Genomic DNA, 27,080 nt, shown 5'->3' with positions numbered 1-27,080 from the left:
AGTTTTAGCTATTTACTACATTCCCCTGTAGTTAATTTAGCTTTCTTATAAACTATTAACCCACCCCTATACATACTTTTCCATTTATATTCCCTGTCTCACTCTTTCAATATGGTTAACAATTTTTTTCTTATATTACTATTGACATATTAATTTGTTCAACTTTTGTTTTCTGTGCTGTTAATTACTGGTCTGAAGTTTGGTGGGGTTTATTATTGATGTAGTTTTAGTAAAATTATTAATTTACTTCCAAATTAAACTTGAGTTTCAAAACCTCTCTCAAAATAATCAAACACATCAGAAAACTGTCAGTTTCACTTTTTTCTCTGATAAATCCTTTCTGAGGCTCTTTCCTCCTAAAGGGGAGTTCCATTCTCTCTACCTGAAGCACAGCCAACATCCTACATTCCATCATCCACATCCAACATCCTGATTCCCATTTTCACAATCCTGACAGTGCCCTTGCTTTCTCTAGTGACAGATCACCTGTTTCCAAAATCACTTTATATCCCTATTTTTATGCTGAAGCATATTTTCTAGCAGCAATCTGACAAAATGCCTAAAAATATCTTTTCCTCAGATTTGAGTCATAATTTGGCTGAATACATAATTCTTTCTAAGCCTTAGCTCCACACTCTTTCAGTTTCTAATATTACTGTTGAAGAATCTAATGTGCCATTATACACAATCCAAATCTTTTGGGTGGAACTATTTTTTTTCTCTATAAACTTTTAGGATCTGTCATGCCACTTTTTCTAAAATTTTCTGAAACTTCATTTTCTTTTCTAAAATTTCAGTAGGAACCTTTGAACTGTGTATCTGAATTCCTCCCCTCTATTTTCCATGTTCTCTTTTCAAAACCACTAATCAATCATTTATTAGATGTTGCAGACTGATCTTTTCATTTTTCTTATTTTCTCAACCTTTTGTGACATGACTGAGCGATTGAACTGAACTGAACTTTGTCCTTCTGAGAAAGATGCTCAATTTTATCTTCCAGTTCTTCTCTTGAATTTTAAAGCTATCACATTTTTATTTTCCAAGAACTCTTTCTTATTCTGTAAATGTTCCTTTTTATAACTAATTCGCATTTTATAAATTTAATTTTTTGGCACTCTAAAGATGTTAATTCCTTTTAGGTATATGTATTCTGGTCCCTGCATTGTTTCTGTATCCTCTAAATTCTTTTCTTCCATTTCTCTCATGTAACAAACTTTCTTTACATGTCAGGTGTTCTTTGGTTTGCTCTTCACATATGAGTAAAGCACTTATAAAACAATCAAAGGCTATCAATGAACAGGCCAGACTTGTTGACTGAGTTTCATCTTAGGGAGATCAGGTGAAATGCAGGTGGCATTTTACTGAAGAACAGAGTAGCTCTCTCTTCTTGTGCCAGTCATAGGTCTCCCCAGAGAAAAATCCTTCATTTTCCTGCTTACTGAAAATAAATTTGATTAGCAGAATTTTGAAAGTCTAGCAGAATAAAGCTGTCTCAATATTCAGAATCCATTTTTCACTTAATGTTCTCCACCTCCAACACTCTTCATTTTTTTATAATAACTTCTGCCCTTTCCCCTCAGCCATACCATACCTGCTGCTAAGTCACTTCAGTCGTCTCTGACTCTGACCCTATACATGACAGCCCACCAGCCTCCCCCATCCCTGGGATTCTCCAGGCAAGAACACTGTAGTGGGTTGCCATTTCCTTCTCCAATGCATGAAAGTGAAAAGTGAAAGTGAAGTCGCTCAGTCGTGTCCGACTCTTAGCGACCCCATGGACTGCAGTCCACCAGGCTCCTCTGTCCATGGGATTTGCCAGGCAAGAGTACTGGAGTGGGGTGCCATTGCCTTCTCCCTGGCATTTCCCAAATCTAGATCTTCTCTAATTCATCCATCCAAAAGTAAACTTTTAGTTTTTTTGGGGAAAGGGAGGACAGTATCCAGGATGCTTAGGCTAGAGAATTGGAGATTTAGGGGTTAAAAGCTCCTTTTAAAACTTTCAAACAATGCTTTTCCAGCTGTATTTTAGACCCCTGTCTTCAGAAGTAAATAGTCCTTTAATTCTTGAAACTTTCAGATATTCTGCAGGTAATGCACATCACCTTGCCTCTTATTAGCATCTTCCCCTGCAGGTTAGGTCTCAACTTTCTCTTCTTGTTAAGACATCAACCATAATCTTTAACAGGACCCTACACAGGGATTCTTAACAAGTTTCATGTTAATCTACAAGAACACTAGATAAGGCAATGTTATCTAAAGGATTCACTCAGCAGGTCTGGGTTGTCCAAACCCTGCACATCTTCAGAAAAGATTTGGCCTAAGCCAGCCTCCTGGAAAATAACCTCTAAACCTTTATTATTCTGCCTGTTAAGAGCATTTTTGTTTACCTAAAGCCTTGAGTCATGTCAGACAGTTTATGCTAATAATGTGATTTACGGTGAGGACCTTGAACCACATGGAATCAGCCTGATCTCTGGAGGGATTGGAGAATTAACACTACATGGGCTTAATTAAGACTACATGGGGGCGTGCGTGCGCTCGCTCGCTCTCTCTCTCCCCCCCTCTCTCTCTCTCCCCCCCTCTCCCTCTCTCCCCCCCTCCTCCTCCCCCCCCCACCCCGCATGCCCTCACGCCTGGAAGATGGGTTTTCCTGCTGTCTTCTAAATGAAATAGAGCTGTAACATTGAGCTGTAAGGATGATTTGTCTAAGAGCTATAACATGGTCCATTTGAGACCTGAGAACTATAGCACGGTCTATCCAGGACCTGGGAGCTGTGACATGCTGAGGGGCCAGGAATCGAGGAACAGACACTCGTGTGACATCTATGGTGCCATGACTTGGATATAACCTGGCTGAAACAACCTCTGCGTGGAAGAGGCCAAGCACAGCCGGAACCCAACTCAGTGAAGCTCCCGCGGTAGACGCGGAACGTGAAGAAAATCCAGCGCAAGGGAAGGCCCATTGTGCTGGAAACTGGGACAGCGGAAAGTCCACGCGGCCCAGTCTCAGATCCCAGAAGACCTCCAGTTAAGAAACCTTGGACCACTGGACAAAACCCCGAGAAGGATTGTCAGAAGATCCTCTGACCAACCCTGAGGAAATCTGGTACACTGACGGAAGCAGCTTTGTCTTGGATGGAAAAGAAGAGCCGGGTATGCAGTAGTCTCCAATTTTGAGACCATAGAGGCTAAGCCTCTGCCACCAGGTTAACAAGCTACAACATGCAGTGCCAGTTCAACAAAGATGTAAAACTACAGCCGACCACGGAAAATATCCCTCACCCTTAGATGGACACCACTATAAGGACCCTGAGGCTTGAGACTAGCAAGAGGGGGAGGCCCAATACCCCTCACGGTCCCAGTTCAGCAGGAAGTAGCCAGAAAGACCTCGACGCCTCTATTCCCAAAGAATTGGGCCTCCCATCTCTTGAGGGGGGAATGTCAGGAAGAAGACCTCCCCCCACCCCAAATGAAAAAGAAGACCCGCCACCCAGATGAAAAGCGCTGACCACAAGGACACGGACCCTGGACTGGCTGAAACCAGAAGGTTGACGATGCTTGAAACTTCGCCTTGATGCCAGCCAGTCCAAGAACTGGCCATGAGTTGACCACATTCTGCTCCCTGAACACCATAAAACTCCTTACTACCCTCTCCAGGGTAGGCCACATGGTCTTAAGGGTATCAGCCCACTGTGACCCCCTTTGCCTGGCAAAAAAAATTGAAGCTACTCTTTTCTACTTCAAAAAAAAAAAAAATAAGACTACATGGGCCAAGCCTACACGGGCTTCCCTGGTGGCTCAGATGATAAAGAATCTGCCTTCAATTAGGGAAACCTGGGTTTGATCCCTGGGTTGGGAAGATCCCCTGAAGGGGGGCATGACAACCCACTCCAGTATTGTTACCAAGAGAATCCCCATGAACAAAGGAGCCTGGTGGGCTACAGTCCATGGGGTCACAAAGAGTCGGACACGACTGAGCGACTAAGCATAGCACAAGCAACAGATTTCCCAACCTGGGGATCTGGCAAAGGGACTGAGAACCGCCAGCAAATCTGACTTTGGAGGCCAGTGGGATTTGATTCTAGAATTTCTGCAGGACTGGGGAAACAAACTCTTAGAGGGCACAAACAAACCTTTAGCGGACCAGGAGCCAAAACAAAGAAACAGAGTCTCCACAAGAAGTAAACTTGCCTGTGAGTGTCCAGCAGTCTCCAGCAGACGCGTGGATCAACAGTGGCCTGCTGTGGGGTCAGAGACACTGAATACAACAATGTGTGCACAAGTCCTTCTGAAGGAGGCCACCATTACCATCATTACCTCTACCACAGTTTCGTCTCAGGACAAACAAAAGGGAGGGAACAGAGCCCGGGCCATCAACAGGAAATTGGATTAAACATTTACTGAGCAAGGCCCCACCAATCAGACGCAATTTCACCCCTAGTCAATCTCTCCCATCAAGAAGCTTCCGTAAGTCTCTTGTCCTTATCCATCAGAGGGCAGAGAGAATGAAAACCACAATCACAGAAAACTAACCAAACTGATCACATGGATCACAGCCTTGTCTAACTCAATGAAACTACAAGCCATGCCATGTAGGGCCACCCAACACGGACAAGTCATGGTGAAGAGTTCTGACAAAACATGGTCCACTGGAGAAGGGAATGGAAAACCACTTCAGTATTCTTGCCTTGAGAACCCCATGAACAGTAAGAAAATGCAAAAAGAAATGACACTGAAAGGTGAATTCCCCAGACTGATACGTGCTCAATATGCAACTAGAAAAGAGTGAGAAATAACTCCAGAAAGAATGAAGAGACAAAGTAAGAGCAAAAACAATGCCCAGTAGTGGATGTGACTGGTGATGGAAGTTAAGTCTGATGCTGTAAAGAACAATATTCCATTGAAACCTGGAATGTAGTCCAGGAATCAAGGTAAACTGGAAGTGGTCCAACAGGAGATGGCAAGAGTGAGCACCGACATTTTAGGAATCAGTGAACTAAAATGGACCAGAATGGGCAAATTAAATTCAGATGATCATTATATCTACTACTGTGGGCAAGAATCCCTTAAAAGCAATGGAGTAGCCCTAATAGTCAAGAGTCTGAAATGCAGTACTGGGTACAATCTCAAATATGAAAGAATGATCTCTGTTTGTTTCCAAGGCAAATCATTCAATATCATAGTAATCCAAGCCTATGACCCAACCACTAATGCCAAAGAAGCTAAAGCAGAACAGCTCTATGATGACATACAAGACCTTTTAGAACTAACATCCAGAAAAGATGTCCTTTTCATCATAGGGTCTGGAATGCAAAAGTAGGAAGTCAAGAGATACCTGGAGTAACGCAAAAATTTGGCCTTGGAGTACAAAATGAAGCAGGGCAAACGCAAACAGAGTTTTGCCAAAAGAATTCACTGATCATAGCAAACATCCTCCTCCAAAAACACAAGAGACTACTCTACACATGGACATCACAAGGTGGCCAAGACCAAAATCACATTAAATATATTCTCTGCAGCTGAAGATGGAGAAGCTCTATACAGTCAGCAAAAAAAACACCAGAGGTGACTATAGCTCAGATCATGATCTCCTTACTGTAAAATTCAAGACTTAAAGTGAAAAAAGTAGGGAAAATCACTAGATCATTCAGGTATGACTTAAATAAAATCCCTTATGATTATACAGGAGAAGTGACAAATAGATTCAAGGGATTAGAACTGATAAGAGTGCCTGAAGAACTATGGACAGAGGTTCATGACCTTGTACAGGAAGCAGTGATCAAGACCATCCCCAAGAAAAAGAAATGCAAAAAGGCAAAATGGTTTTCTGAGGAGGCCTTAAAAGATCTGAGAAAAGAAGAGAAGCTAAAGGCAAAGGAGAAAAGGAAAGATATACCCATCTGAATGCAGAGTTCCAAAAAATAGCTAGGAGAAATAAGAAAGCCTTCCTCCATGATCAATGCAAAGAAATAGAGGAAAATAATAGAATGGGAAAGACTACAGATCTCTTCAAGAGAATTAGAGATACCAAGGGAACATTTCATGCAAAGATGGGCTCAATAAAGGACAGAAATGGTATGGACCTAACAGAAGCAGAAAGATCTTCATGATCCAGATAACCACGATGGTGTGATCAGTCACCTAGAGTCATACATCCTGGAGTGCAAAGTTAAGTGGGCCTTAGGAAGCAACACTACAAACAAAGCTAGTGGAGGTGACAGAATTCCAGTTGAGTTACTTCAAGTCCTAAAAGATGATGCTGTGAAAGTGCTGCACTCAATATGCCAGCAAATTTGGAAGTCAGCAGCAGCCACAGGACTGCAAAAGGTCAGTTTTCATTCCAATCCCAAAGAAGAACAATGCCAAAGAATGCTCAAACTACCACACAACTGCACTCATCCCACATGCTAGCAAAGTAATGCTCAAAATTCTGCAAGCCAGGCTTCAATGGTATGTGAACTGTGAACTTCCTGATGTTCAAGCTGGATTTAGAACATGCAGAGGAACCAGAGATCAAATTGTCAGTTTCCACTGGATCATAGAAAGAAGCAAGAGAGTTCTAGAAAAACATCTACTTCTGCTTTATTGACTATGCCAAAGCCTTTGACTGTGTGGATCAAAACAAACTGTGGAAAATTCTTCAAGAGATGGGAATACCAGACCACCCGACCGGCCTCTTGAGAAATCTGTATGCAGGTCAGGAAGCAACAGTTAGAACTGGACATGGAACAACAGACTGGTTTCAAATAGGAAAAGGAGTACGTCAAGACTGTATATTGTCACCCTGCTTATTTAACTTACATGCAGAGTACATCATGAGGAACACTGGGCTGGAAGAAACACTGGAATCAAGATTGCCGGGAGAAATATCAATAACCTCAGATATGCAGATGACACGACCCTTATGGCAGGAAGTGAAGAAGAACTGAAGAGCCTCTTGATGAAAGTGAAAGAGAAGAGTGAAAAAGCTGGCTTGAAACTCATCATTCAAAAAACAAAGATCATGGCATACGGTCCCAGCACATCATGGCTAATAGATGGGGAAACAATGGAAACAGTGACAGATTTTATTTTTCAGTGACAGGGCTCCAGAATCACTGCAGATGGTAACTGCAGCCATGAAATTAAAAGATGCTCGCTCCCTGAAGACAAGTTATCACCAACCTAGACTGCATATTAATGAGCAGAGACATTACTTAGCCAACAAAGGTCCATCTAGTTAAAGCTATGTTTTTTCCAGTAGTCATGTATGGATGTGAGATTTGGACTATAAAGAAAGCTGAGCACCAAAGAATTGATACTCTTGAACTCTAGTGCTAGAGAAGACTCTTCAGAGAGTCCCTTGGACTGCAAGGAGATCAAATAATCAGTCCTCAAGGAAATCAGTCCTGAGTATTTATTTGAGGGACTGATAATGAAGCTGAAACTCCAATACTTTGGCCACCTGATGTGAAGAACTGATGCACTGGAAAAGACCCTGACGCTGGGAAAGATTGAAGGCAGAAAGAGAAGGGGATGACAGATGATGAGATGGCTGGATGACATCACTGACTCGATGGACATGAGCTTGAGCAAGCTTCAGGAGTCGGTGATGGACAGGGAAGCCTGGCATGCTGCAATCCATGGGGTCAAAAAGAGTCAGACACAACTAAGTGACTGAACTGAATAAAAAATGATTATTAAAAAACCCAAAAACCTGGACACCAAGGCTCAGGTTTACTTCTCTGGTTGGTAATACATCAAACACACTGCCACACATCATTTTTGGGAGAATTAAGCACTGTCCATATCACTCCACTGTGAGAAGACAATGAGAAGCTTTTGTCTGGTCTCTACTGTACTTTGTCCTTTATGCCTTTTCTATTTATTTTAACCTGTATGATTTCAATGAATAAACCATAAATACAACAGTTTGCTAAGTTCTGTGAATACTCTCAGTGAATCACTGAACCTGTGCGTGGTACTGGGTCCCCAGGGAATCCTGACATGCTGCAGTCCATGGGGTTGCAAAGAGTCGGACACGACTGAGCGACTGAATTGAACTGAAACACACAGTATTATCTATGTGAATTATTATGTACATCAGAAAGTATTTCAATAAATTTCTCATGGCATTAAAAAAAAATTATCAAAGTTTCCTCAACACTGCCCCAAGAAAGTGCCATAAGCACCCTGAGCACAAAACATAGAATCCAGAGTAAGGCAAAATCAAAGTACATATCTTATACTAATTCATAAAGGGATGCTTAAAATACCTGCAAATCTTCCATATTCATTACTAGAATATATCCTAATAGATATCTATTTGAACTAAACTTATTGTCTTATGTTATGATAAATAATCAATTCAAAATCTGTTTCTTCACAACAGTAAAACTAAAACTCTACCCAGCATTAGCAGGATTTCTAATTAACAAAGTTCTGCTAAAACATTCACTAGATTTTTTCTCATTCTGGTATTTTATCTCCAAAGAACCCCTAGAATAACAAAACTGAAAGACTCCTGAGACCAAACAAATTTCAAAAATGTTGAAATCAATCCTTCCCCATTCAATCCATTGAGACTCTTTGGAAAGATGTGTTCCTAATCTGCAGTATGGGTAAGTGGTATCACGACAGGTTCATTGGAAGATGGTACATATAAAGCTAGCTCTTTAGAAACTTGCTAACTTTTCAGAAACTAGTAACTAGCACAGGTCCTTGAAAACGGATACTTATGAAATTTCTTATTAAATGATAAACTGTTTATGGGTCTATTCTACATTATTTATAAAATATTAAGTATCAAAAGTTCTCTGAACACAAGATAAGCAGCATAACTGTCCAAACAACATCATATCAAAAATTTTAAGTATCCTATAATTATGTTATGATTGATATTAAGAGAGAGTTTTAGCACTTGATGCCATCTTTCAAACTGAACTACAATTCTGACCTCAAAACAAACAATTTGATCAAAGTATGACAAAGTCTGTACCACAGATGGCATAAATACAGATAGACAGATAAACTTACACCCAGTCAAATGCATACCTATATCCCTAACCACCCCATATCACAAATCTCAGCTTATTACCTCTTTAATTTTTTCCCTTTTCTCTCTTAGATCATTATCTTCTGGGTCTCCACCATGTGTTCCTATAAGGTTTGGTATAGGAACTGCTGGCAGTGGCTTTTTCTCTCTTATCTTCATTTCTTGGACTACCTTATTTTTCTCTGTCTGTATTTCTGCTCGGATTTCCTCTCTTGACTTTTTTAATTTTTCTTTTGCTTCTTCTAGAGCCTTCTCGTGATCAGCTCGAATTTTATTTCTCAAACGTTCTTCTTCTTCCCTGTAAGAAGAGGAGAAAAATAAATACAAAACTTAAAGCTTCCTTCACCAAACCTTGATAGTTGTTTTCTACTCCTGCCATCAAAAAGAAGGAACAACCCATGAGACAGACTTGGATCCAACTACACAAGTAAAAGTCGCTCAGTCGTGTCTGACTCTTTGAGTCCCCATGAACTATATAGTTGGAGAAGGAAATGGCAACCCACTCCAGTATTCTTGACTGGAGAATCCCAGGGACAGAGGAGCCTGGTGGGCTGCCGTCTTTGGGGTCACACAGGGTCGGACACGACTGAAGTGACTTAGCAGCAGCAGAACTCTACAGTCCATGGAATTCTCCAGAGCAGAATACTGGAGTGAGTACCCTTTCCCTTCTCCAGGGGATCTTTCCAACTCAGGGATCAAACCCAGGTCTCCTGCATTGCAGGCAGATTCTTTACCAGCTGAGCCACAAAGGAAGCCCAAGAATACTGGAGAGGGTAGCCTATCCTTTCTCCAGCGTATCTTCCTGACTCAGGAATCAAACGGGGGTCTCCTGCATTGCAGGTGGATTCTTTACCAACTGAGCTATGAGGGAAGCCCCAAGAATAGGATAAATATATCTTTGTATGAGAAAGAAAATAAGCCCCAGATGCTGAGCAGCAAACACTTTCCACAGTAGGAAGAGGGAACCTAAAGTTACAATTTAAGGGCCAAGTGAAAACAGACAAAGTAGCAATCAATAACCTATTAGACACATTGGGAAAAAAAAAAAAGACCAGTGAAAAACTAGATGGGGGAAGAGAAAATAAATTATAGAATCAAGCTTTGCACAGTGGTAGTATCACAGCCAATTAGGTTTATCCAAGGTGAGACTATTTGTAACTGAAAAAATAGAATTAAGTATCAGAGGGGACCATATAATAAACAACAAGGTCTTATTGTATAGTACAGGGAATTATATTCAATTGTTGCTGCTGTTCAGTCACCAGGTGGTATCTGACTCTTCGAAACCCAATGGACTCCAGCATACCAGGCCTCCCAATATTCAACACCCTATAATAAACCATAGTGGAAAAGAATATGAAAAAATACATATGTGTATAACTGAAACACTTTGCTGTACACTGGAAATTAACAGAACACTGTACGTCAATGTTACTTCAATTTTTAAAAAATTTTAAATACATAAGCTCACTTCATAAACTGATATGAAAAAGAGACAAGGAGATATAAACATAAGGTCAAAGAAAGATAAGGAAAAAATAATAAGAGGGTTAGAAATTTTTTATTTGTTAAATATACCTTATGTTGTTGTTGTTTAGTCACCAAGTCATGTTCAACTCTTTGTGACCCCATGGACTGCTATAGCCCACTAGGCTCCTCTGTCCATGGAATTTTCCAGGCAAGAATACTGGACTGAGTTGCTATTTCCTCTTCAGGTGATCTTCCCAACCCAGGGATCAAACACACATCTCCTGAACTAGCAGGTGGATTCTTCACCACTGAGCCACCAGGGAAGCCCCATATGCTTCTGAAATTTTTACATTTTGTAAATTCCATAGACCTTATAAGACAATGGACAAACTACCGTGGGCATGATCACTTAATATTTGCTTTAGCCCTTGTTAAAAATACAGATTCCAATTTAGCATGTCTTATGAGATCCATGAATTTGAATTATAAAGAGTTCCCCTGATGATTCTGGTATGCATACAAGTTTAGAAATTACTACTGCAGTAGATACCTACTGGGTTTTTACCCAGTCCTGAATCTTTTCTCCACCTCCACCACAGTCCACATGGATGAATACAGGAGTGTTAGTTACTGTTTTCCAAATCATCCAATGATGACTACTCTAAGGGGTTACCAGAGTTACTTCTCTAGAAATTTAATTCAAACCCTAGACTTACAACATTGCTAGTGAGAAAGTAAAATGAATGGTACAGCCACTTTGAAAAACTTAAGCAGTTTCTTTAAAAACTAAACATGTAACTATCATAGAATCCTGCAATTCCCTGGGCATTTAACCCAGAAAAATAAAGGCTTATGTTCATATAAAAACCTATACATAGCCAGTCACAAAAAGAAAAATATCGTTTAATTCCACTTACGTGAGAGTCTTAGGGTAGGTTAAAATCAGAAAAACAGCAGAATGATGGTTAGGAGAGGCTTGGGGAAAGGAAAAATGGGAAGTTATTGTTTAATTGATAAGCAGTTTCAGTTCTGCAAGATGAAAAGATTTCCGGAGATGGATGGTGGTGATGGTTGCACAGTAATGTATTTAATACCACTGCACTGTACATGTGAAAATAGTCAAAGATGGTAAACTTTATGTTATGCATATGTGTGTATGTGCCAAGTCACTTCAGCTATGTCTGATTCTTTGCAACCCGATGGACTGTAGCCCATCAGATTCCTCTGTCCATGAGATTCTCTAGGCAAGAATACTAGACTGGGTTGCCATGCCCTCCTCCAGGGGATCTTTCCAACCCAGGATTGAACCTGCATCTCTTATGTCTCCTGCATTGGCAAGGGGGTTCTTTACCACTAATGCCACCTGTGAAGCCCCTATGTTATGCATATTTTACCACAATTTCAAAAATTGGGCGGAGGGTGGAATCGTATACACAAATGTTTATAGCAGCTTTATTTGTAACAGGCAAAAACTGGAAATCACCCTCATGTCTTTCAAAAAGTAAATGGTTAAACAAACCACTATTTATACTGTTGTACATTCACACTATGGGAATACTGCTGCTGCTGCTGCTGAATCACCTGAGTTGTGTCCGACTCTAAGCGACCCCATAGACGGCAGCCCACCAGGCTCCGCCATCCCTGGGATTCTCCAGGCAAGAACACTGGAGTGGGTTGCCATTTCCTTCTCTAATGCATGAAAGTAAAAAGCCAAAGTGAAGTCGCTCAGTGGTGTCCAACTCTTAACGGCCCCATGGACTGCAGCCTACCAGGCTCCTCCATCCACGGGATTTTCCAGGCAAGAGTACTGGAGTGGGTTGCCACTGGAATACTACTCAGCAATAAAAAAAATAAACTATTCAAACATACAACTTGAATGAATTTCAAAGGTAGTATGTGAATGAAAGAAGCCAGTATCAAAAGTTATATTCTGTATGATTGCTTTTACATGACATTCTCAAAAAGACAAAAACAGAGGAATAATGAATATATACATTTATATATATATCAGTGGATGACAGGAGTTACGGAAAGGGGAGAGGTTAACTATAAAGGAATAATACAAGACAGTTTTCCTGGATTGTAGCACTGTTAACATAAATTAATTTCTGTGCTTACACAAACATGAACATGTGTTGAAAACCACAGAATTATATATTGAGAGAGAAAAAAAAACAATTCACAGCCTAGTATTAAAAATAAAATGTTAAACATTCAGAGAAAAATAAAATTGGATAGCTCACTATGAAAAGGGGCTAATGAGAAAAAAGGAGGAATCACAGCCCAGCCAGACAACTGGGAACAAACAAGGTCGTTTGGGTAGCAAGAAAACATTCCATCTGCAGAAAAGTATGGCAGAGAAGAAACAAGGTTAGCCCCAGTATGCATACAAGGGTAATTCTGGGCTGATCTGTTCAGGAGACTCAGGCAGATGAGGGCATCAGCAGCAAATAAGCACTGAATGAAATCTTAGATAAGATAGTGATAGTTGCTCCAGTCTGTCTGACTGTTGGGACCTCATGGACTGTAGCCCACCAGGCTCCTCTGTCCATGGGATTTCGCAGGCAGGAATCCTGGAGTGAGTTGCCATTCTCTTCTCCAAAGACAAGATAACTACGGTAAATATGCATGTACCACCAAACTGCCTTCCAATCCCTCTCCCCCTCCTTACCAACAGAAGACATTGTGCCTAGGCCTAGAGAACGTATCCAAGAAGAATCATTTTGCAGTTCGAAAAAAGGTTACTTGCAGTAAAAGTAATTAAGCAAAAAGTCAGGAGACAAGGATTCTGGTTCCATCTTTGCCCTCAACTCACTGTGTAACCTAATACACATCACTCAAAAACCTCCAAGACCAGTACTTTCCTCAATAAAGATAGCAAGACAGGTAATACTATCCTAATACACTTGGCAAAAAGTGAAGAACTAAAGGGCCTCTTGATGAAAGTGAAGGAGGAGAGTGAAAAAGTTGGCTGAAAGCTCAACGTTCAGAAAACTAAGATCATGGCATCTGGTTCCATCACTTCATGGCAAATAGATGGGCAAACAGTGGAAACAGTGGCTGACTTTATTTTTCTGGGCTCCAAAATCACTCCAGATGGTGATTGCAGCTATGAAATTAAAAGATGCTTGCTTACTCCTTGGAAGGAAAGCTATGACCAACCTAGACAGCATATTAAAAAGCAGAGACATTACTTTGTCAACAAAGGTCCATCTAGTCAAGGCTACGGTTTTTCCAGTGGTCATGTATGGATGTGAGAGTTGGACTGTGAAGAAAGCTAAGCACCGAAGAATTGATGCTTTTGAACTGTGGTGTTGGAGAAGACTCTTGACAGTCCCCTGGACTGCAAGGAGATCCAACCAGTCCATCCTAAAGGGTGTTCATGGGAAGGACTGATGTTGAAGCTGAAACTCCAATACTTTGGCCACCTGATGGAAAAGCTGACTCTTTTGAAAAGACCCTGATGCTGGGAAAGATTGAGGGCAGGAGGAGAAGGGGACGACAGAGGATGAGATGGTTGGATGGCATCACCGACTCAATGGACATGAGTTTGGGTAGACTCTGGGAGTTGGTGATGGACAGGGAGACCTGGCGTACTGCAGTTCATGGGGTCACAAAGAGTCAGAGATGACTGAGCAACTGAACTAAACTGAACTGAACACTTGGCTAGTGATATCCAAAGTAAGTATAAGGACTTGGTAAATTGTAATTTTCTATACAAATGTAAGCCACTAATTACACCAATTCTTTTCATCTCTGTTTTTGTGTATATATAGTTTTTGGGTTTGCTGTTTATGTGAGGTTTTGATATAGCAATCTATATATGTAGCACGAGGCTGTTTTAAGTTGCTGATCTCTTTCCTGCTAAAGAGTTCCTTTAGCATTTGCAGCAAAGGTGATTTCGTTGGTGGTGAGCTACCTCATCTCCTGTTGTCTGAAAGTTTTTGATTTCTATATCAAATCTGGATGAGAGCCTTGCTGGGTAGAGTATTCTTGATTATAGGTTCTTCACTTTCATCATTTAAATACATTGAGCCACTTCCTTCCGGCCTGCAGAGTTTCAGCAGAGAAATCAACTGATAAGCTCATGGGAGTTCCTTTGTATGTTGTTGTTTTTCCTTCCTTGCTTTTGTTATTTTAAATTTGTCTTTAATTTTTGTCAGTGTGATTACTATGTGTTTCTCGGCATGTTCCTCCTTAGATTTATCCTACCTGGGATTCTCTGCACCTTCTGAACTTAGATGGCTGTTTCCTTTGAAACGTTGTGCTGCACTTAGTCACTCAATCATGCACGACTCTTCACAACTCCATGGACTATAGCCCACCAGGCTCCTCTGTCCATGAGGATTCTATAAGCAAGAATACTGGACTGGGTTGCCATGCCCTCCTCCAGGGGGTCTTCCCAACCTAGGGATCAAATCCAAGTCTCCCGCATTGCAGGCGAATTCTTTACCATCTGAGCCACCAGAGAAGCCCAAGAATACTGGAGTGGGTAGCCTATCTCTTCTCCAGGGGATCTTCCTAACCCAGGAATTGAACCAGGGTCTCCTGCATTGGAGGTGGATTATTTACCAGCTGAGCTACCAGGGAAGAGCTTGTGAGGGAAGTGAATTTTCAGCTATTTTCTCTTCAAGTATTTTCTCAGATCCTTTCTCTCCTCACCTTCTGGGACTCCTATAATGCAAATGGTAGGCAGTACATTTAATGTTGTCCCAGAGGTCACTCATACTGTCTTCATATCTTTTCATTCTTTCTGTTATTCTGTTCCTCAGCCATGATTTCCAACATTGTCTTCCAGGTCAATTATCTGTTCTTTTGCTTAAGTTATTCTACTGTTGATTCCTTCTAGTGTATTTTCCATTTCAATTACTGTATTGTTTATCTCTGTTCGTTCTTTAATTCTTCTTCAGTTCAGTCATTCAGTCGTGTCCGACTCTGTGACCCCAAGGACTGCAGCACGCCTGGCTTCCCTGTCCATCACCAACTCCCAAAGCTTGCTCAAACTCATGTCCATCAACTCAACGATACCATCCAACCGTCTCATCCTCTGTCATCCCCTTCTCTTCCTGCCTTCAATAGTTCCCAGCAACAGGGTCTTGTCAAATTAGTCAATTCGGATCAGGTGACCAAAGTATGGGAGTTTCAGCTTCAGTATCAGTCCCTCAAATGAATATTCAGGACTGATTTCCTTGAGGACTGACTGGTTTGATCTCCTTGTGGTCCAAGGGACTCTAAAGAGTCTTCTCCAACACCACAGTGGTTCAAGAGCATCAATTCTTCAGTGTTCAGCTTTCTTTAGAGTCCAACTCTCACCTCAATACATGACTACTGGAAAAACCATAGCTTTGACTAGATGGACTTTTGTTGGCCAAGTAACGTCTCTGCCTTTTAATACGCTGTCTAGGTTGGTCATAGCTTTTCTTCTAAGGAGCAAGTGTCTTTTAATTTTGTGACTACAGTCATCATCTGCAGAGATTTTGGAGCCCCAAATAATAAAGTCTGTCAGTGTTTCCACTGTCTCCCTATCTATTTGCCATGAAGTGATGTGACCAGATGCCATGATCTTCATTTTGTGAATGCTGAGTTTTAAGCCAGCTCTTTGACTCTCCTCTTTAACTTTCATCAAGAGGCTCTTTAGATCTTTTCTTTTTGACAAATGGTAATGTCATCTGCATACCTGAGGTTATTGATATTTCCCCCAGCAATCTTCATTCCAGCTTGTGCTTCATCCAGCCTGGCATTCCACATGATGTACTCTGCATATAAATTAAATAAACAGAGTGACAATATTCTTTTCCCAATTTGGAACCAGTCTGTTGTTCCATGTCCAGTTCTAACTGTTGCTTCTTGAGCTGCATACAGATTTCTCAGGAGGCAGGTTGGATTGTCTGGTATTCCCATCTCTTGAAGAATTTTCCCCAGTTTGTTGTGATCCACACAGTCAAAGGCTTTGGCGTAATCAATAAAGCAGAAGTAGATGTTTTTCTGGAACTTTCGTGCTTTTCTGATGATCCAACAGATGTTGGCAATTTGATCTCTGGTTCCTCTGTCTTTTCTAAATCCAGCTTGAATATCTGGAAGTTCACGGTTCACATACTTTGAGGCCCAGCTTGGAGAATTTTGAGCATTATTTTGCTAGCGCGTGGGATGAGTGCAATTGTGTGGTAGGTTGAACGTTTTTTGGCATAGCCTTTCTTTGGGGTTGGAATGAAAACTCACCTTTTCTTAGTTTTTCTAGGTCTCTGTTAAACATTTCTTACATCTTCTCAATCCTTGACTCCATTCTTTGTCCAAGACTGGATCGTCTTCCCTATCATTATTCTGAATGCTTTTTCTGAAAGGTTGCCTATCTCCACTTCACTTGGTTGTTTTTCTGGGCTATTATTTTATTCCTTCAACTGGGACATAATCCTCTACCATTACATTTTGTCTTAAGTTTCTGTGATTGTGGTTTTTGTTTCACAAGACTGTACTTCTCCTTGCTTCTATTGTTTGCCCTCTGGTAGATGAGGCTATGTAGTAGGCTTGTACCGGAGAAGGCAATGGCACCCCATTCCAGTACTCTTGCCTGGAAAATCCCATGGACAGAGGAGCCTGGTAGGCTGCAGTCCATGGGGTCGCTAAGAGTCAGACATGACTGAGGGACTTCACTTTGGCTTTTCACTTTCATGCACTGGAAAAGGAAATGGCAACCCACTCCAGTGTTCTTGCCTGGAGAATCCCAGGGATGGCAGAGCCTGGTGGGCTGCTGTCTACGGGGTCGCACAGAGTTGGACACGACTGAAGTGACTTAGTAGTAGTAGTAGTAATAGGCTTGTACAAGCTTCCTAATGGGTGGGACTAGAGATTGGTCCTATCCCTCTGGTGGGCATGGCTGGCCTAAGTAAAACTTTAATGTGCTTATCTGTTGATGGATGGGGCACTGTTTCCTCCCTGTTCATTGTTTGTCCTGAGGAGTCCCAGCACTGGAGCCTACAGGCTGTTTGGTGAGGCTGACGTTGGCCTCTAGAGGGATCACATGAATGAGTAATTCCCAGAACTGCTGCTGCCAGTGTATTTGTCCCAGCAATGAGCCACCAGATACCCCTCACCTCTGAGGTGAGGTGAGGTCAGTCTTTTATGGAGTCACAGCTTTTTTCCCCCTGGGTCCTGGTGCACACATGACTTTGTGTGTGCCCTCCAAGAGCAGAGTTTCTGTCTCCCGCCCCCCACTCTCTGTCCTGAGGAAGTCTTGCAATTAAACTTCAAAGCCAGATTCTCTAGGGACTCTTCCTCCTGTTGCCAGATACCCCCATGCTGGATAGCCTAGCATAGGGCTCAGAACTTTTCTTCCAGCAGGAGAACTTCTGTGCTGCAATTGTTCCCCAGTTTGTAGGTTGCTTATCCAGTGGGTATATGATTTCATTTTATCACAATTATGCCCCTCCAACCATCATATTGCGATTTCTCCTTTGACTTTGGGTGTAGGGTATTTTTTTTGCCAGGTTCCAGAGTTGACTTTGTTGATGATTGTTCAGCAGTTAGTTGTGATTCCAGTGTTCTTATAAGAAGGAGTGAGCGCATGTCCTTTTACTCCACCATCTTGAGCTAATCTGTCCTCATTTCAATCTCAGTTTCAAGAGGCTCCTCAAATTTTGCTTTAGCGCCCAAATTTCTAGATTTTAAATTCCATCAGTTGGATCAAATTTCTAGATGTTTATTTTCACCTGAATGACCTTACTTTTACTTACATCTTTTTAAGATTTGTTTTTGTAACTTTGATATCTTCAACAGATAATCATGGTGAACTTCCATTTCTCTCTTGCTTTTCATCAGTGCCTTGTATCTTTCCATGTAGTAAAGAATTTTGCATTGTCCAAAGGCAAATCTGGCCTTGTTGTCACTTTATGGGAGGTAATCTGTCTACTTCATAGATGTGTCCTTGTTTATTTATGGTGGGTGCTGGCCACACCAGCTTTTAGGGTGGGGTTGGCCACATCCAACCATCCCAGGATGGGGGCTAGCCATACTAAAAAAATAAATAAATAAATCCAACAAAACAACTTAGGGTGAGGTTCTGGGTCATAAAGTATCAGCCAACATGGAGACTAAGTTGCTCATTCATGGAGGCAATCAGGGTTACTCATTCCTGGAAAACTCTAGACACCAAGGCTCATATCAGCTTACCTGGGTGACAATACACACTGTCACAACGTGATGTCCTGACTTTATCAGAGGACATGAGAAGCTCTACATCTGGAACCTTCCTGGAATATATGCTATGTGCTTCTTTCCCTTGGCTGATTTTAAACTCCATCCCTTCACTATAATCTGTAACCCTTTCATGAGTGGATAACTTTTAGTGAGTTTTGGGAGTCCTAGCAAATTATCAAACCTGAGGGTGGCTTTGGAGTCCCCTGAAATTTCAGGTGGTGTCAGAAGTAAGGGTAGTCTTGTGCAGGACTGTGCCATCAAACTTTGCAGAATGGCTAACTATGGGTACCTTCCAAGATTTCCAAAAAATATCTAATCTTATATCTGAAAGTTTGCATGAGATTTGAAATTACTTTTTCAAAAAAAATAAAAAAGAAATTACTTTTTCAATTACATCCTATGTGTAAGAGTTAAATCACTTTTTAATATCCCATAAATAATATTAGGTTTGCATTTTTTTAAGTTGTTGTCTCATTTTGTTTTTATTTTTTCTTTCCAGACACTCTTGTCCTTGAAAATCAAAGGCAAAGGACAACAAAACTAATAATTGTTGTTGGCTTAGATGTACCAGGCACTGACTTAGTCAAATACAAGATTACCTTATTTAGTCCTCACACCAATTTATGAGGCACCCTATACTTAACACTGTTCTCCATCTTATTAGGAAAACACTATGACACAAAGGTAAAAAGGAAACTGTTCAGGGTCATGTATGGATGTGAGAGTTGGACTATGAAGAATGCTGAGCACCAAAGAATTGATGCTCTTGAACTCTGGTGCTGGAGAAGACTCTTCAGAGAGTCCCTTGGACTGCAAGGAGATCAAATAATCAGTCCTCAAGGAAATCAGTCCTGAGTATTTGAGGGACTGATAATGAAGCTGAAACTCCAATACTTTGGCCACCTGATGTGAAGAACTGACTCACTGGAAAAGACCCTGACGCTGGGAAAGATTGAAGGCAGAAAGAGAAGGGGATGACAGAGGATGAGATGGCTGGATGACATCACTGACTCGATGGACATGAGCTTGAGCAAGCTTCAGGAGTTGGTGATGGACAGGGAAGCCTGCATGCTGCAATCCATGGGGTCAAAAAGAGTCAGACACAACTAAGTGACTGAACTGAATAAAAAATGATTATTAAAAAACCCAAAAACCTGGACACCAAGGCTCAGGTTTACTTCTCTGGTTGGTAATACATCAAACACACTGCCACATATCGTTTCTGGGAGAATTAAGCACTGTCCATATCACTCCACTGTGAGAAGACAATGAGAAGTTTTTGCCTGGTCTCTACTGGACTTTGTCCTATATGCCTTTTCTATTTATTTTAACCTGTATGATTTCAATGAATAAACCATAAATACAACAGTTTGCTAAGTTCTGTGAATACTCCCAGTGAATCACTGAATCTGTGGGTGGTATTGGGTGCCCAGGGAATCCTGACATGCTGCAGTCCACGGGGTCGCAAAGAGTCAGACATGACTGAGCAACTGAATTGAACTGAAACACACACTCCTTCGAAGGAAAAGTTACGACCAACCTAGATAGCATATTCAAAAGCAGAGGCATTACTTTGCCAACAAAGGTCTGTCTAGTTAAGGCTATGGTTTTTCCAGTAGTCATGTATGGATGTGAGAGTTGGACTGTGAAGAAAGTTGAGCGCCGAAGAATTGATGCTTTTGAACTGTGGTGTTGGAGAAGACTCTTGAGAGACCCTTGGACTAGAGGAAGATCCAACCAGTGCATCCTGCTGCTGCTAAGCTGCTACGTCTCTTCAGTTGTGTCCAACTCTGTGTGACCCCAGAGACAAGGCTGCCCTGTCCCTGGGATTCTCCAGGCAAGAACAAACACTGAGGTGGGTTGCCATTTCCTTCTCCAATCCATGAAAGTGAAAAGTGAAAGTGAAGTCGCTCAGTCATGTTCGACTCCTAGCAACCCCATGGACTGTAGCCTACCAGGCTCCTCCGCCCATGGGATTTACCAGGCAAGAGTACTGGAGTGGGTTGCCACTGCCTTCTCCGAACCAGTCCATCCTAAAGGAGACCAATCCTGGGTGTTCACTGGAAGGACTAATGTTGAAGCTGAAACTCCAATACTTTGGCCACCTGATGTGAAGAGCTGACTCAATGGAAAAGACCCTGATGCTGGGAAAGATTGAGGGCAGGAGGAGAAGGGGACAACAGAGGACGAGATGGTTGGACAGCATCACGGACTCATGGACATGGGTCTGGGTGGACTCTGGGAGTTGGTGATGGACAGGAAGGCCTGGCATGCTGTGGTTCATGGGGTCGCAAAGAGTCGGACATGACTGAGCAACTGAACTGAACTGAACACATTTCAAACTACTGTACAAATGTGCTCATTTACATGCCAACAAGGTTATGCTCAAAATCCTTCAAACAAGGCTTCAGCAGTACATGAACTAAAAACTTCCAGATGTACAAGCTGGGTTTAGAAGAGGCAGAGAAACCAGAGATCAAATTGCCAATGTTTGTTGGATCACTGAGAAAGCAAGGGAATTCCAGAAAAACATCTATGTCTGCTTCACTGAGTACCCTAAAGCCTTTGACTGTGTGGATCATAACAAACTGGAAAATTCTTCAAGAGATGGGACTACCAAACCACCTTATCTATCACCTGAGAAACCTGTATGTGGGTCAAGAAGCAACAGCTAAAACCAGACATGGAACAACTGACTGGTTCAAATCTGAGAAAGGAGTAAGACAAAGCTGTATATTGTCACCTTGCTTATTTAAATTATATGCAGAGTATATTATGCAAAATGCCAGGCTGGATGAATCACAAGTAGGAATCAAGATTGCCAGGAGAAATATCAACAACCTAAGGTGTGAAGAAAGTGAAGAAGAACTAAAGAGCCTCTTGAGGAGGGTGAAAAGGAGAGTGAAAAAGCTGGCTTAAAACTCAACATTCAAGACACAAAGATCATGTCATCTGGTTCCATCACTTAATGGCAAATAGAAGGGTAAAAGGTGAAAGCAGCAACAGATTTTAACATCTTGAACTCCAAAATCACTGTGGACAGAGGCTGCAGCCATAAAATTAAAAGATGCTTGCTCCTTGGAAGAAAAGCTATGACAAACATAGACAGTGTATTAAAAACAGAGACATCACTTTGCCAATAAAGGTCCATATAGTCAAAACTATGGTCCAGTAGTCATGCACAGATGTGAGAGTTGGATCATAAGAAGGCTGAGCACCAAAGAATTGATGCTTTCAAATCGTGGTGCTGGAGAAGATTCTTGAGAGTCCCCTGGATTGCAAGGAGATCAAATCAGTCAATCCTGAAGGAAATCAATCCTGAATATTCATTGGAAGAGCTACTGCCAAAGATCCAATACTTTGGCCACCTGATGCAAAGAGCCAACTCACTGGAAAACACTCTGATGCCAGGAAAGATTGAAGTAAAAGGAGAAGGGAGCAGCAGAGGATGAGATGGTTAGATAGCATCACCAACTCAATGGACATGAATTTGAACAAACTCCAGGAGATAGTGGAGGACAGAGGAGCCTGGGGTGCTGCAGTCCATGGGGTCACAAAGAGTCAGACATGACTGAGCAACTGAACAACAACACAAGCATGACTTGAATATAGATTTACATAGGAAACTAGCATTAGAAAGGCATACTCTTCAAATAGAAATTAAAAGGGGAAAAAAAAAAAACAAATTTGCCAGGCAGATCAAGAAAATAAGGGCATAAGGAAATGGCAACCTACTCCTGTACTCTTGCCTGGACAATTCCATGGACGGAGGAGCCTTATAGGCTACAGTCCATGGGGTCACAGTCGGACACGACTGAGTGACTTCACTTCACTTTAGGACTAAGTTTAAAACAAAGCTAATTAAGTTTACCTTTTAAGTAAAGTAAGCTGGTGCAAACACTTGAATTTAGCTTCTCTCTCTGTTAAGAGGATACCTTTTCCTCAGATATCGAACTGCCTTTGATGATAGATTAACGTTTCTTTCTCTCTTAAATGATCTGTTCTGAAATCCCTTATTGTTACCTTGGCTAAGTGAATAGTATTGTTTCACAATGACCTATAATCCTATCTGACTGAGTGTTCTAAACTTTTTTGATATTTGTTGACAAAGCTTCCTAAATCATTCTAATGAAGATTTCTAGCTAACTTTGGGATGCTTCAGAGGGTCCCTGAAACATCCCAAAGAGAGATATTACTAATTAGGTTCATTTTGTATCCAGAATAACATGGGAGTATTGTCAAGTGAGTAATAAGTCTCGGGTTATATTGTATGGTAAATGTTACTAATATCAGAGAAGGCAATGGCAACCCACTCCAGTACTCTTGCCTGGAAAATCCCATGGACGGAGGAGCCTGGTAGGCTGCAGTCTGTGGGGTCGCTAAGAGTCCAGCATGACTGAGTGACTTTACTTTCACTTTTCACTTTCATGGACTGGAGAAGGAAATGGCAACCCACTCCAGTATTCTTGCCTGGAGAACCCCAGGAACAGAGGAGCCTGGTGAGCTGCCGTCTATGGGGTCGCACAGAGTCGGACACAACTGAAGCGACTTAGCAGCAGCAGATAGAAGTGATAGTGTACAAAGAAGAAGCAACACAATATACCAGTTAGGAAATAAGTTGGTATGGCCACTGGAGTATAGTGTGCAGAGTGGAGAAGGTGCAGTAGAGTAGAACAGACTGGGCATGGTAAGAAAGCCAGAGAAGAAAAGTTCAACCATGAATAAAGTTTGTTTTGCAACTGAAGGACAAAACAAGCCATTAAAGAATTCTTAATTGAAAAGAGAATACCTGATGTAAACACAGAAGACTCCAAATACCCAAAGCATTCTTGAGATGAAAAACAGAGCTGCAGGAATCAATCTTTCTGACTTCAGGGTATACTGAAGCTACAGTCATCAAGACAATATTGTATTTTGACACAGAAACAGAAATATAGACCAAAGGAACAAGACTTAAAGCCCAGAGATAAGCCCACATACCTATGGGCACCTTATCTTTGACAAAAGAGGCAAGAATACACAATGGAGCAAAGGCAGCCTCTTAAATGCAGTCCCCAATCTTTTTGGCATCAGGGACCAATTACATGGAAGACAATTTTTCCATGGACTGGGGCGGTACAGGGGTGAAGGGGAAGGATGGTTCAGGTGGTAATGCAAAAAGCAATAGGGAGTCCCAGATGAAGCTTCACTTGCTCGCCAGCTCCTTACCTCCTGCTATGCAGTCAGGTTGGTTTCTATTATTTAAACAGTATGCTATGCTAGTTAAACAAATATAGAGAAGGACATAGAGAAACCAGAAACAAAGATAATAATATGAAAAATTATTATCAATGAGATGGTTGGATGGCATCATTGACTCAATGGACATGAGTTTGAGCAAGCTCTGGGAGATGATGAAGAACAGGGAAGCCTGGCATGCTGCAGTCCGTGGGGTCACAAAGAGTTGGACATGACTGAGGAACACCAACTACATAAAAATCCAAAAAGCAAAATATCATAAAGGAAAATATTATCAATTGCATTAAAATTTAAAACTTTTATAAAACTGGAGTATAAAAATAAACAAAGCATGAAAATCAGGCATCCACTGGAAGAATTTATCTTTAATGCATATAAGTAAATAAGAATTCATCTAGAATATATAAATAATTCCTAAAAATGAATAAGAAAAAGAACAAGCTCAAAGAAAAATTGGCCAAAAAAGTGAACAAGCAACTCAAAGACTAGGAAACTCAAGCAACCAATAAATATGTTTTTTAAAAATTCTGTCTTACCAGTAATCAAGAAATAAAAACTAAAATTTGTATCAAATTGCTAAAGATTTCTAAAATTTAACAAAGCCATGGTTTACAAAGATGCAAGTGGGAGGTAAATTGGTACAAGCCCTTTAGAGACTAACATGCAGTCAATGATGCATATAAATTACAACTGGAGTGAACTCCAGGAGATGGTGATGGACAGGGTGGCCTGGCGTGCTGCGATTCATGGGGTCACAGAGTCAGACACGATTGAGCAACTGAATGGAAGCTTTTACCTTGGAGAAAAAAACACGTGTGCCCAAGTACACATGGACAAGAATGCTTTTGCAGTTAGAATATGGAATTAACATAAAAAAGATTTATTAACAGGAACATATATAAATAATCTGAGGTTTAATCATACAATAGAATATCTAGGTGAATAACTGAACCAGAGTCCAATATGATAATATATCTGATATGATAATACATATAAATCATTTTTAAAATGTTGAATTAAAAAAATTTGCTGAAGGAAATATACAATGTTTAAGAGCATGCAGAATATAATTATATATTTTACAATTGTTTGTATAGATAACATATCAATATATATGGAGCATAAGTATAAAACCATGTATTGAGAAAGACAGTATCAAACTCAGAATAGAGGTTTACCTCAAGAAGGGTAATCTTCAGCTAAAACAGAAAAATCTTAAGATCTGAAACAGTGGATACAGTGACAATGTTAGCTGTTAAAAGACTTTTATGTATGCTTATAACAAACAAAAAAGAATGAGAGGACTTATACCTGATATCAAAACATACTATGAGACTTCAAATGGTGGTTACTTTGGGGAGTAATCAGAAAGATCCATGGGGGTTTAAAGAAAAAAAGAACTCTGTATACTCTTGGATACATCATCTTTTATTATATTTTTAATTTTTTTTAGTATTTGTTTATTTGCTTATTGGGGTTGCTGGATCTTAGTTGCAGCACTCAGAATTTTTTAGTTGTAGCATGTGAACTCTTAACTACCACATGTGGGATCTATTAGTTCCCTGACCAGAGATGAAACCCTGGGCCTCCACACTGGGAGCACAGAGTCCCAGCCACCAGACCACCAGAGAAATCCTTGGGATATATGATTTTTTATTTAATCAATTCCCTGAGGACAGACATTTGGATCATTCACATATGTCCTGTTACAGCTTCCAGGGACATTCTTAAACATTTCTTTGTGCCCTGATGTAAAGATTTACTAGGATAAGTTCTTAGAAGAATTTCTAACTCAAAGAATATGTACTTTAAATTGGTTGGTATTTAGTAAATTAATTGATTACTAAATAGTTCATTACAAAAATTCTATTATGTTACACCTTCACCAACAGTGCAGCTGGAACCACCCTGCTCAATATACACTGCCCCTCGATATAAACAATCTTTTTAAGTAGAGGAAAAAAACCTAGCTCATGAAAAGGTAAATGTTGATTAACAGTATCACAAATTAATAGAAAAATAATTTATATTTATTATACACACCAAAAAGATATAAACTTTATATCAGATGCCACCTTACTGCAAAGTAATGGAAGAAGTCATGTACATACAGAAACATTTTAAATAAACTTATGAATATAACTCTATACAGCTATATATAAATACTTTTAGATATCTGAAGATATATAATTGTGTGAGAGCCCAATTTAGCACAATGATTGGCATACTTTTTTAGATGACAGGGTCTGGTTCCTTACTGAAAAATGCTTCAGAACACTACACCTCACTTCCAGATAAACCAGTGCATATGCCATAAATGCATAAATCAATGACACAAATGTTTATTAGGAGAAAAAAGAAAGGAAAAAGACTACAACTTATCTAAACTCTCAAAAAATACCAATGACCTAAATGCATACCTGAGCCTCACCTAGGTGAAAAAGCATCCTAAGATCCCTAGAATCTTATTCCAGAGATAATTTATGCTTGAAGACAATGTTAAGATTTCAATCTCAGGTTGAACATCTTCAATAGTGTCCAACTAAAACTTTATCTTCTATAATATTCTCCAATAACCCCAATACTTCTGCTTTATTGACTATGCCAAAGCCTTTGACTGTGTGGATCACAAGAAACTGGGGAAAATTCTTCAAGAGATGGGAATACCAGACCAGCTGACCTGCCTCTTGAGAAACCTGTATGCAGGTCAGGAAGCAACAGCTAGAACTGGACATGGAACAACAGACTAGTTCCAAATAGGAAAAGGACTACGTCAAGGCTGTATACTGTCACCCTGTTTATTTAACTTATATGCAGAGTACATCATGAGAAATGCCTGACTGGAAGAAACACAAGCTGGAATCAAGATTGCCAGGAGAAATATCAATAACCTCAGATATGCAGATGACACCACCCTTATGGCAGAAAGTGAAGAGGAACTAAAAAGCCTCTTGATGAAAGTGAAAGAGAAGAGTAAAAAAGTAGGCTTAAAGCTCAACATTCAGAAAATGAAGATCATGGCATCCGGTCCCATCACTTCATGGGAAATAGATGGGAAACTGTGGAAACAGTGTCAGACTTTATTTTGGGGGGCTCCCAAATCACTGCAGATGGTGACTGCAGCCAGGAAATTAAAAGACGCTTA

At 40.7% G+C, this 27,080-nt stretch overlaps 1 protein-coding gene across 2 annotated transcripts in view; it reads right to left on the bottom strand.

Moving 5' to 3' along the window:
* The window catches only part of MAN1A2 (mannosidase alpha class 1A member 2), a 157,992-nt gene that overhangs the window by 106,319 nt on the left and 24,593 nt on the right, over window positions 1-27,080 (bottom strand). For both annotated transcript variants that reach the window (XM_004002381.5, XM_042253114.1), the window contains exon 2: window positions 9,077-9,332. In XM_004002381.5, the coding sequence (XP_004002430.1) occupies window positions 9,077-9,332 (256 nt within the window). The remainder of the gene's footprint in view (window positions 1-9,076; window positions 9,333-27,080) is intronic.

This window comes from Ovis aries, chromosome 1, assembly GCF_016772045.2.
Source record: "Ovis aries strain OAR_USU_Benz2616 breed Rambouillet chromosome 1, ARS-UI_Ramb_v3.0, whole genome shotgun sequence".
Lineage (NCBI taxonomy): Eukaryota > Metazoa > Chordata > Mammalia > Artiodactyla > Bovidae > Ovis > Ovis aries.
This window is presented reverse-complemented; position numbering and strand designations above follow the sequence as displayed.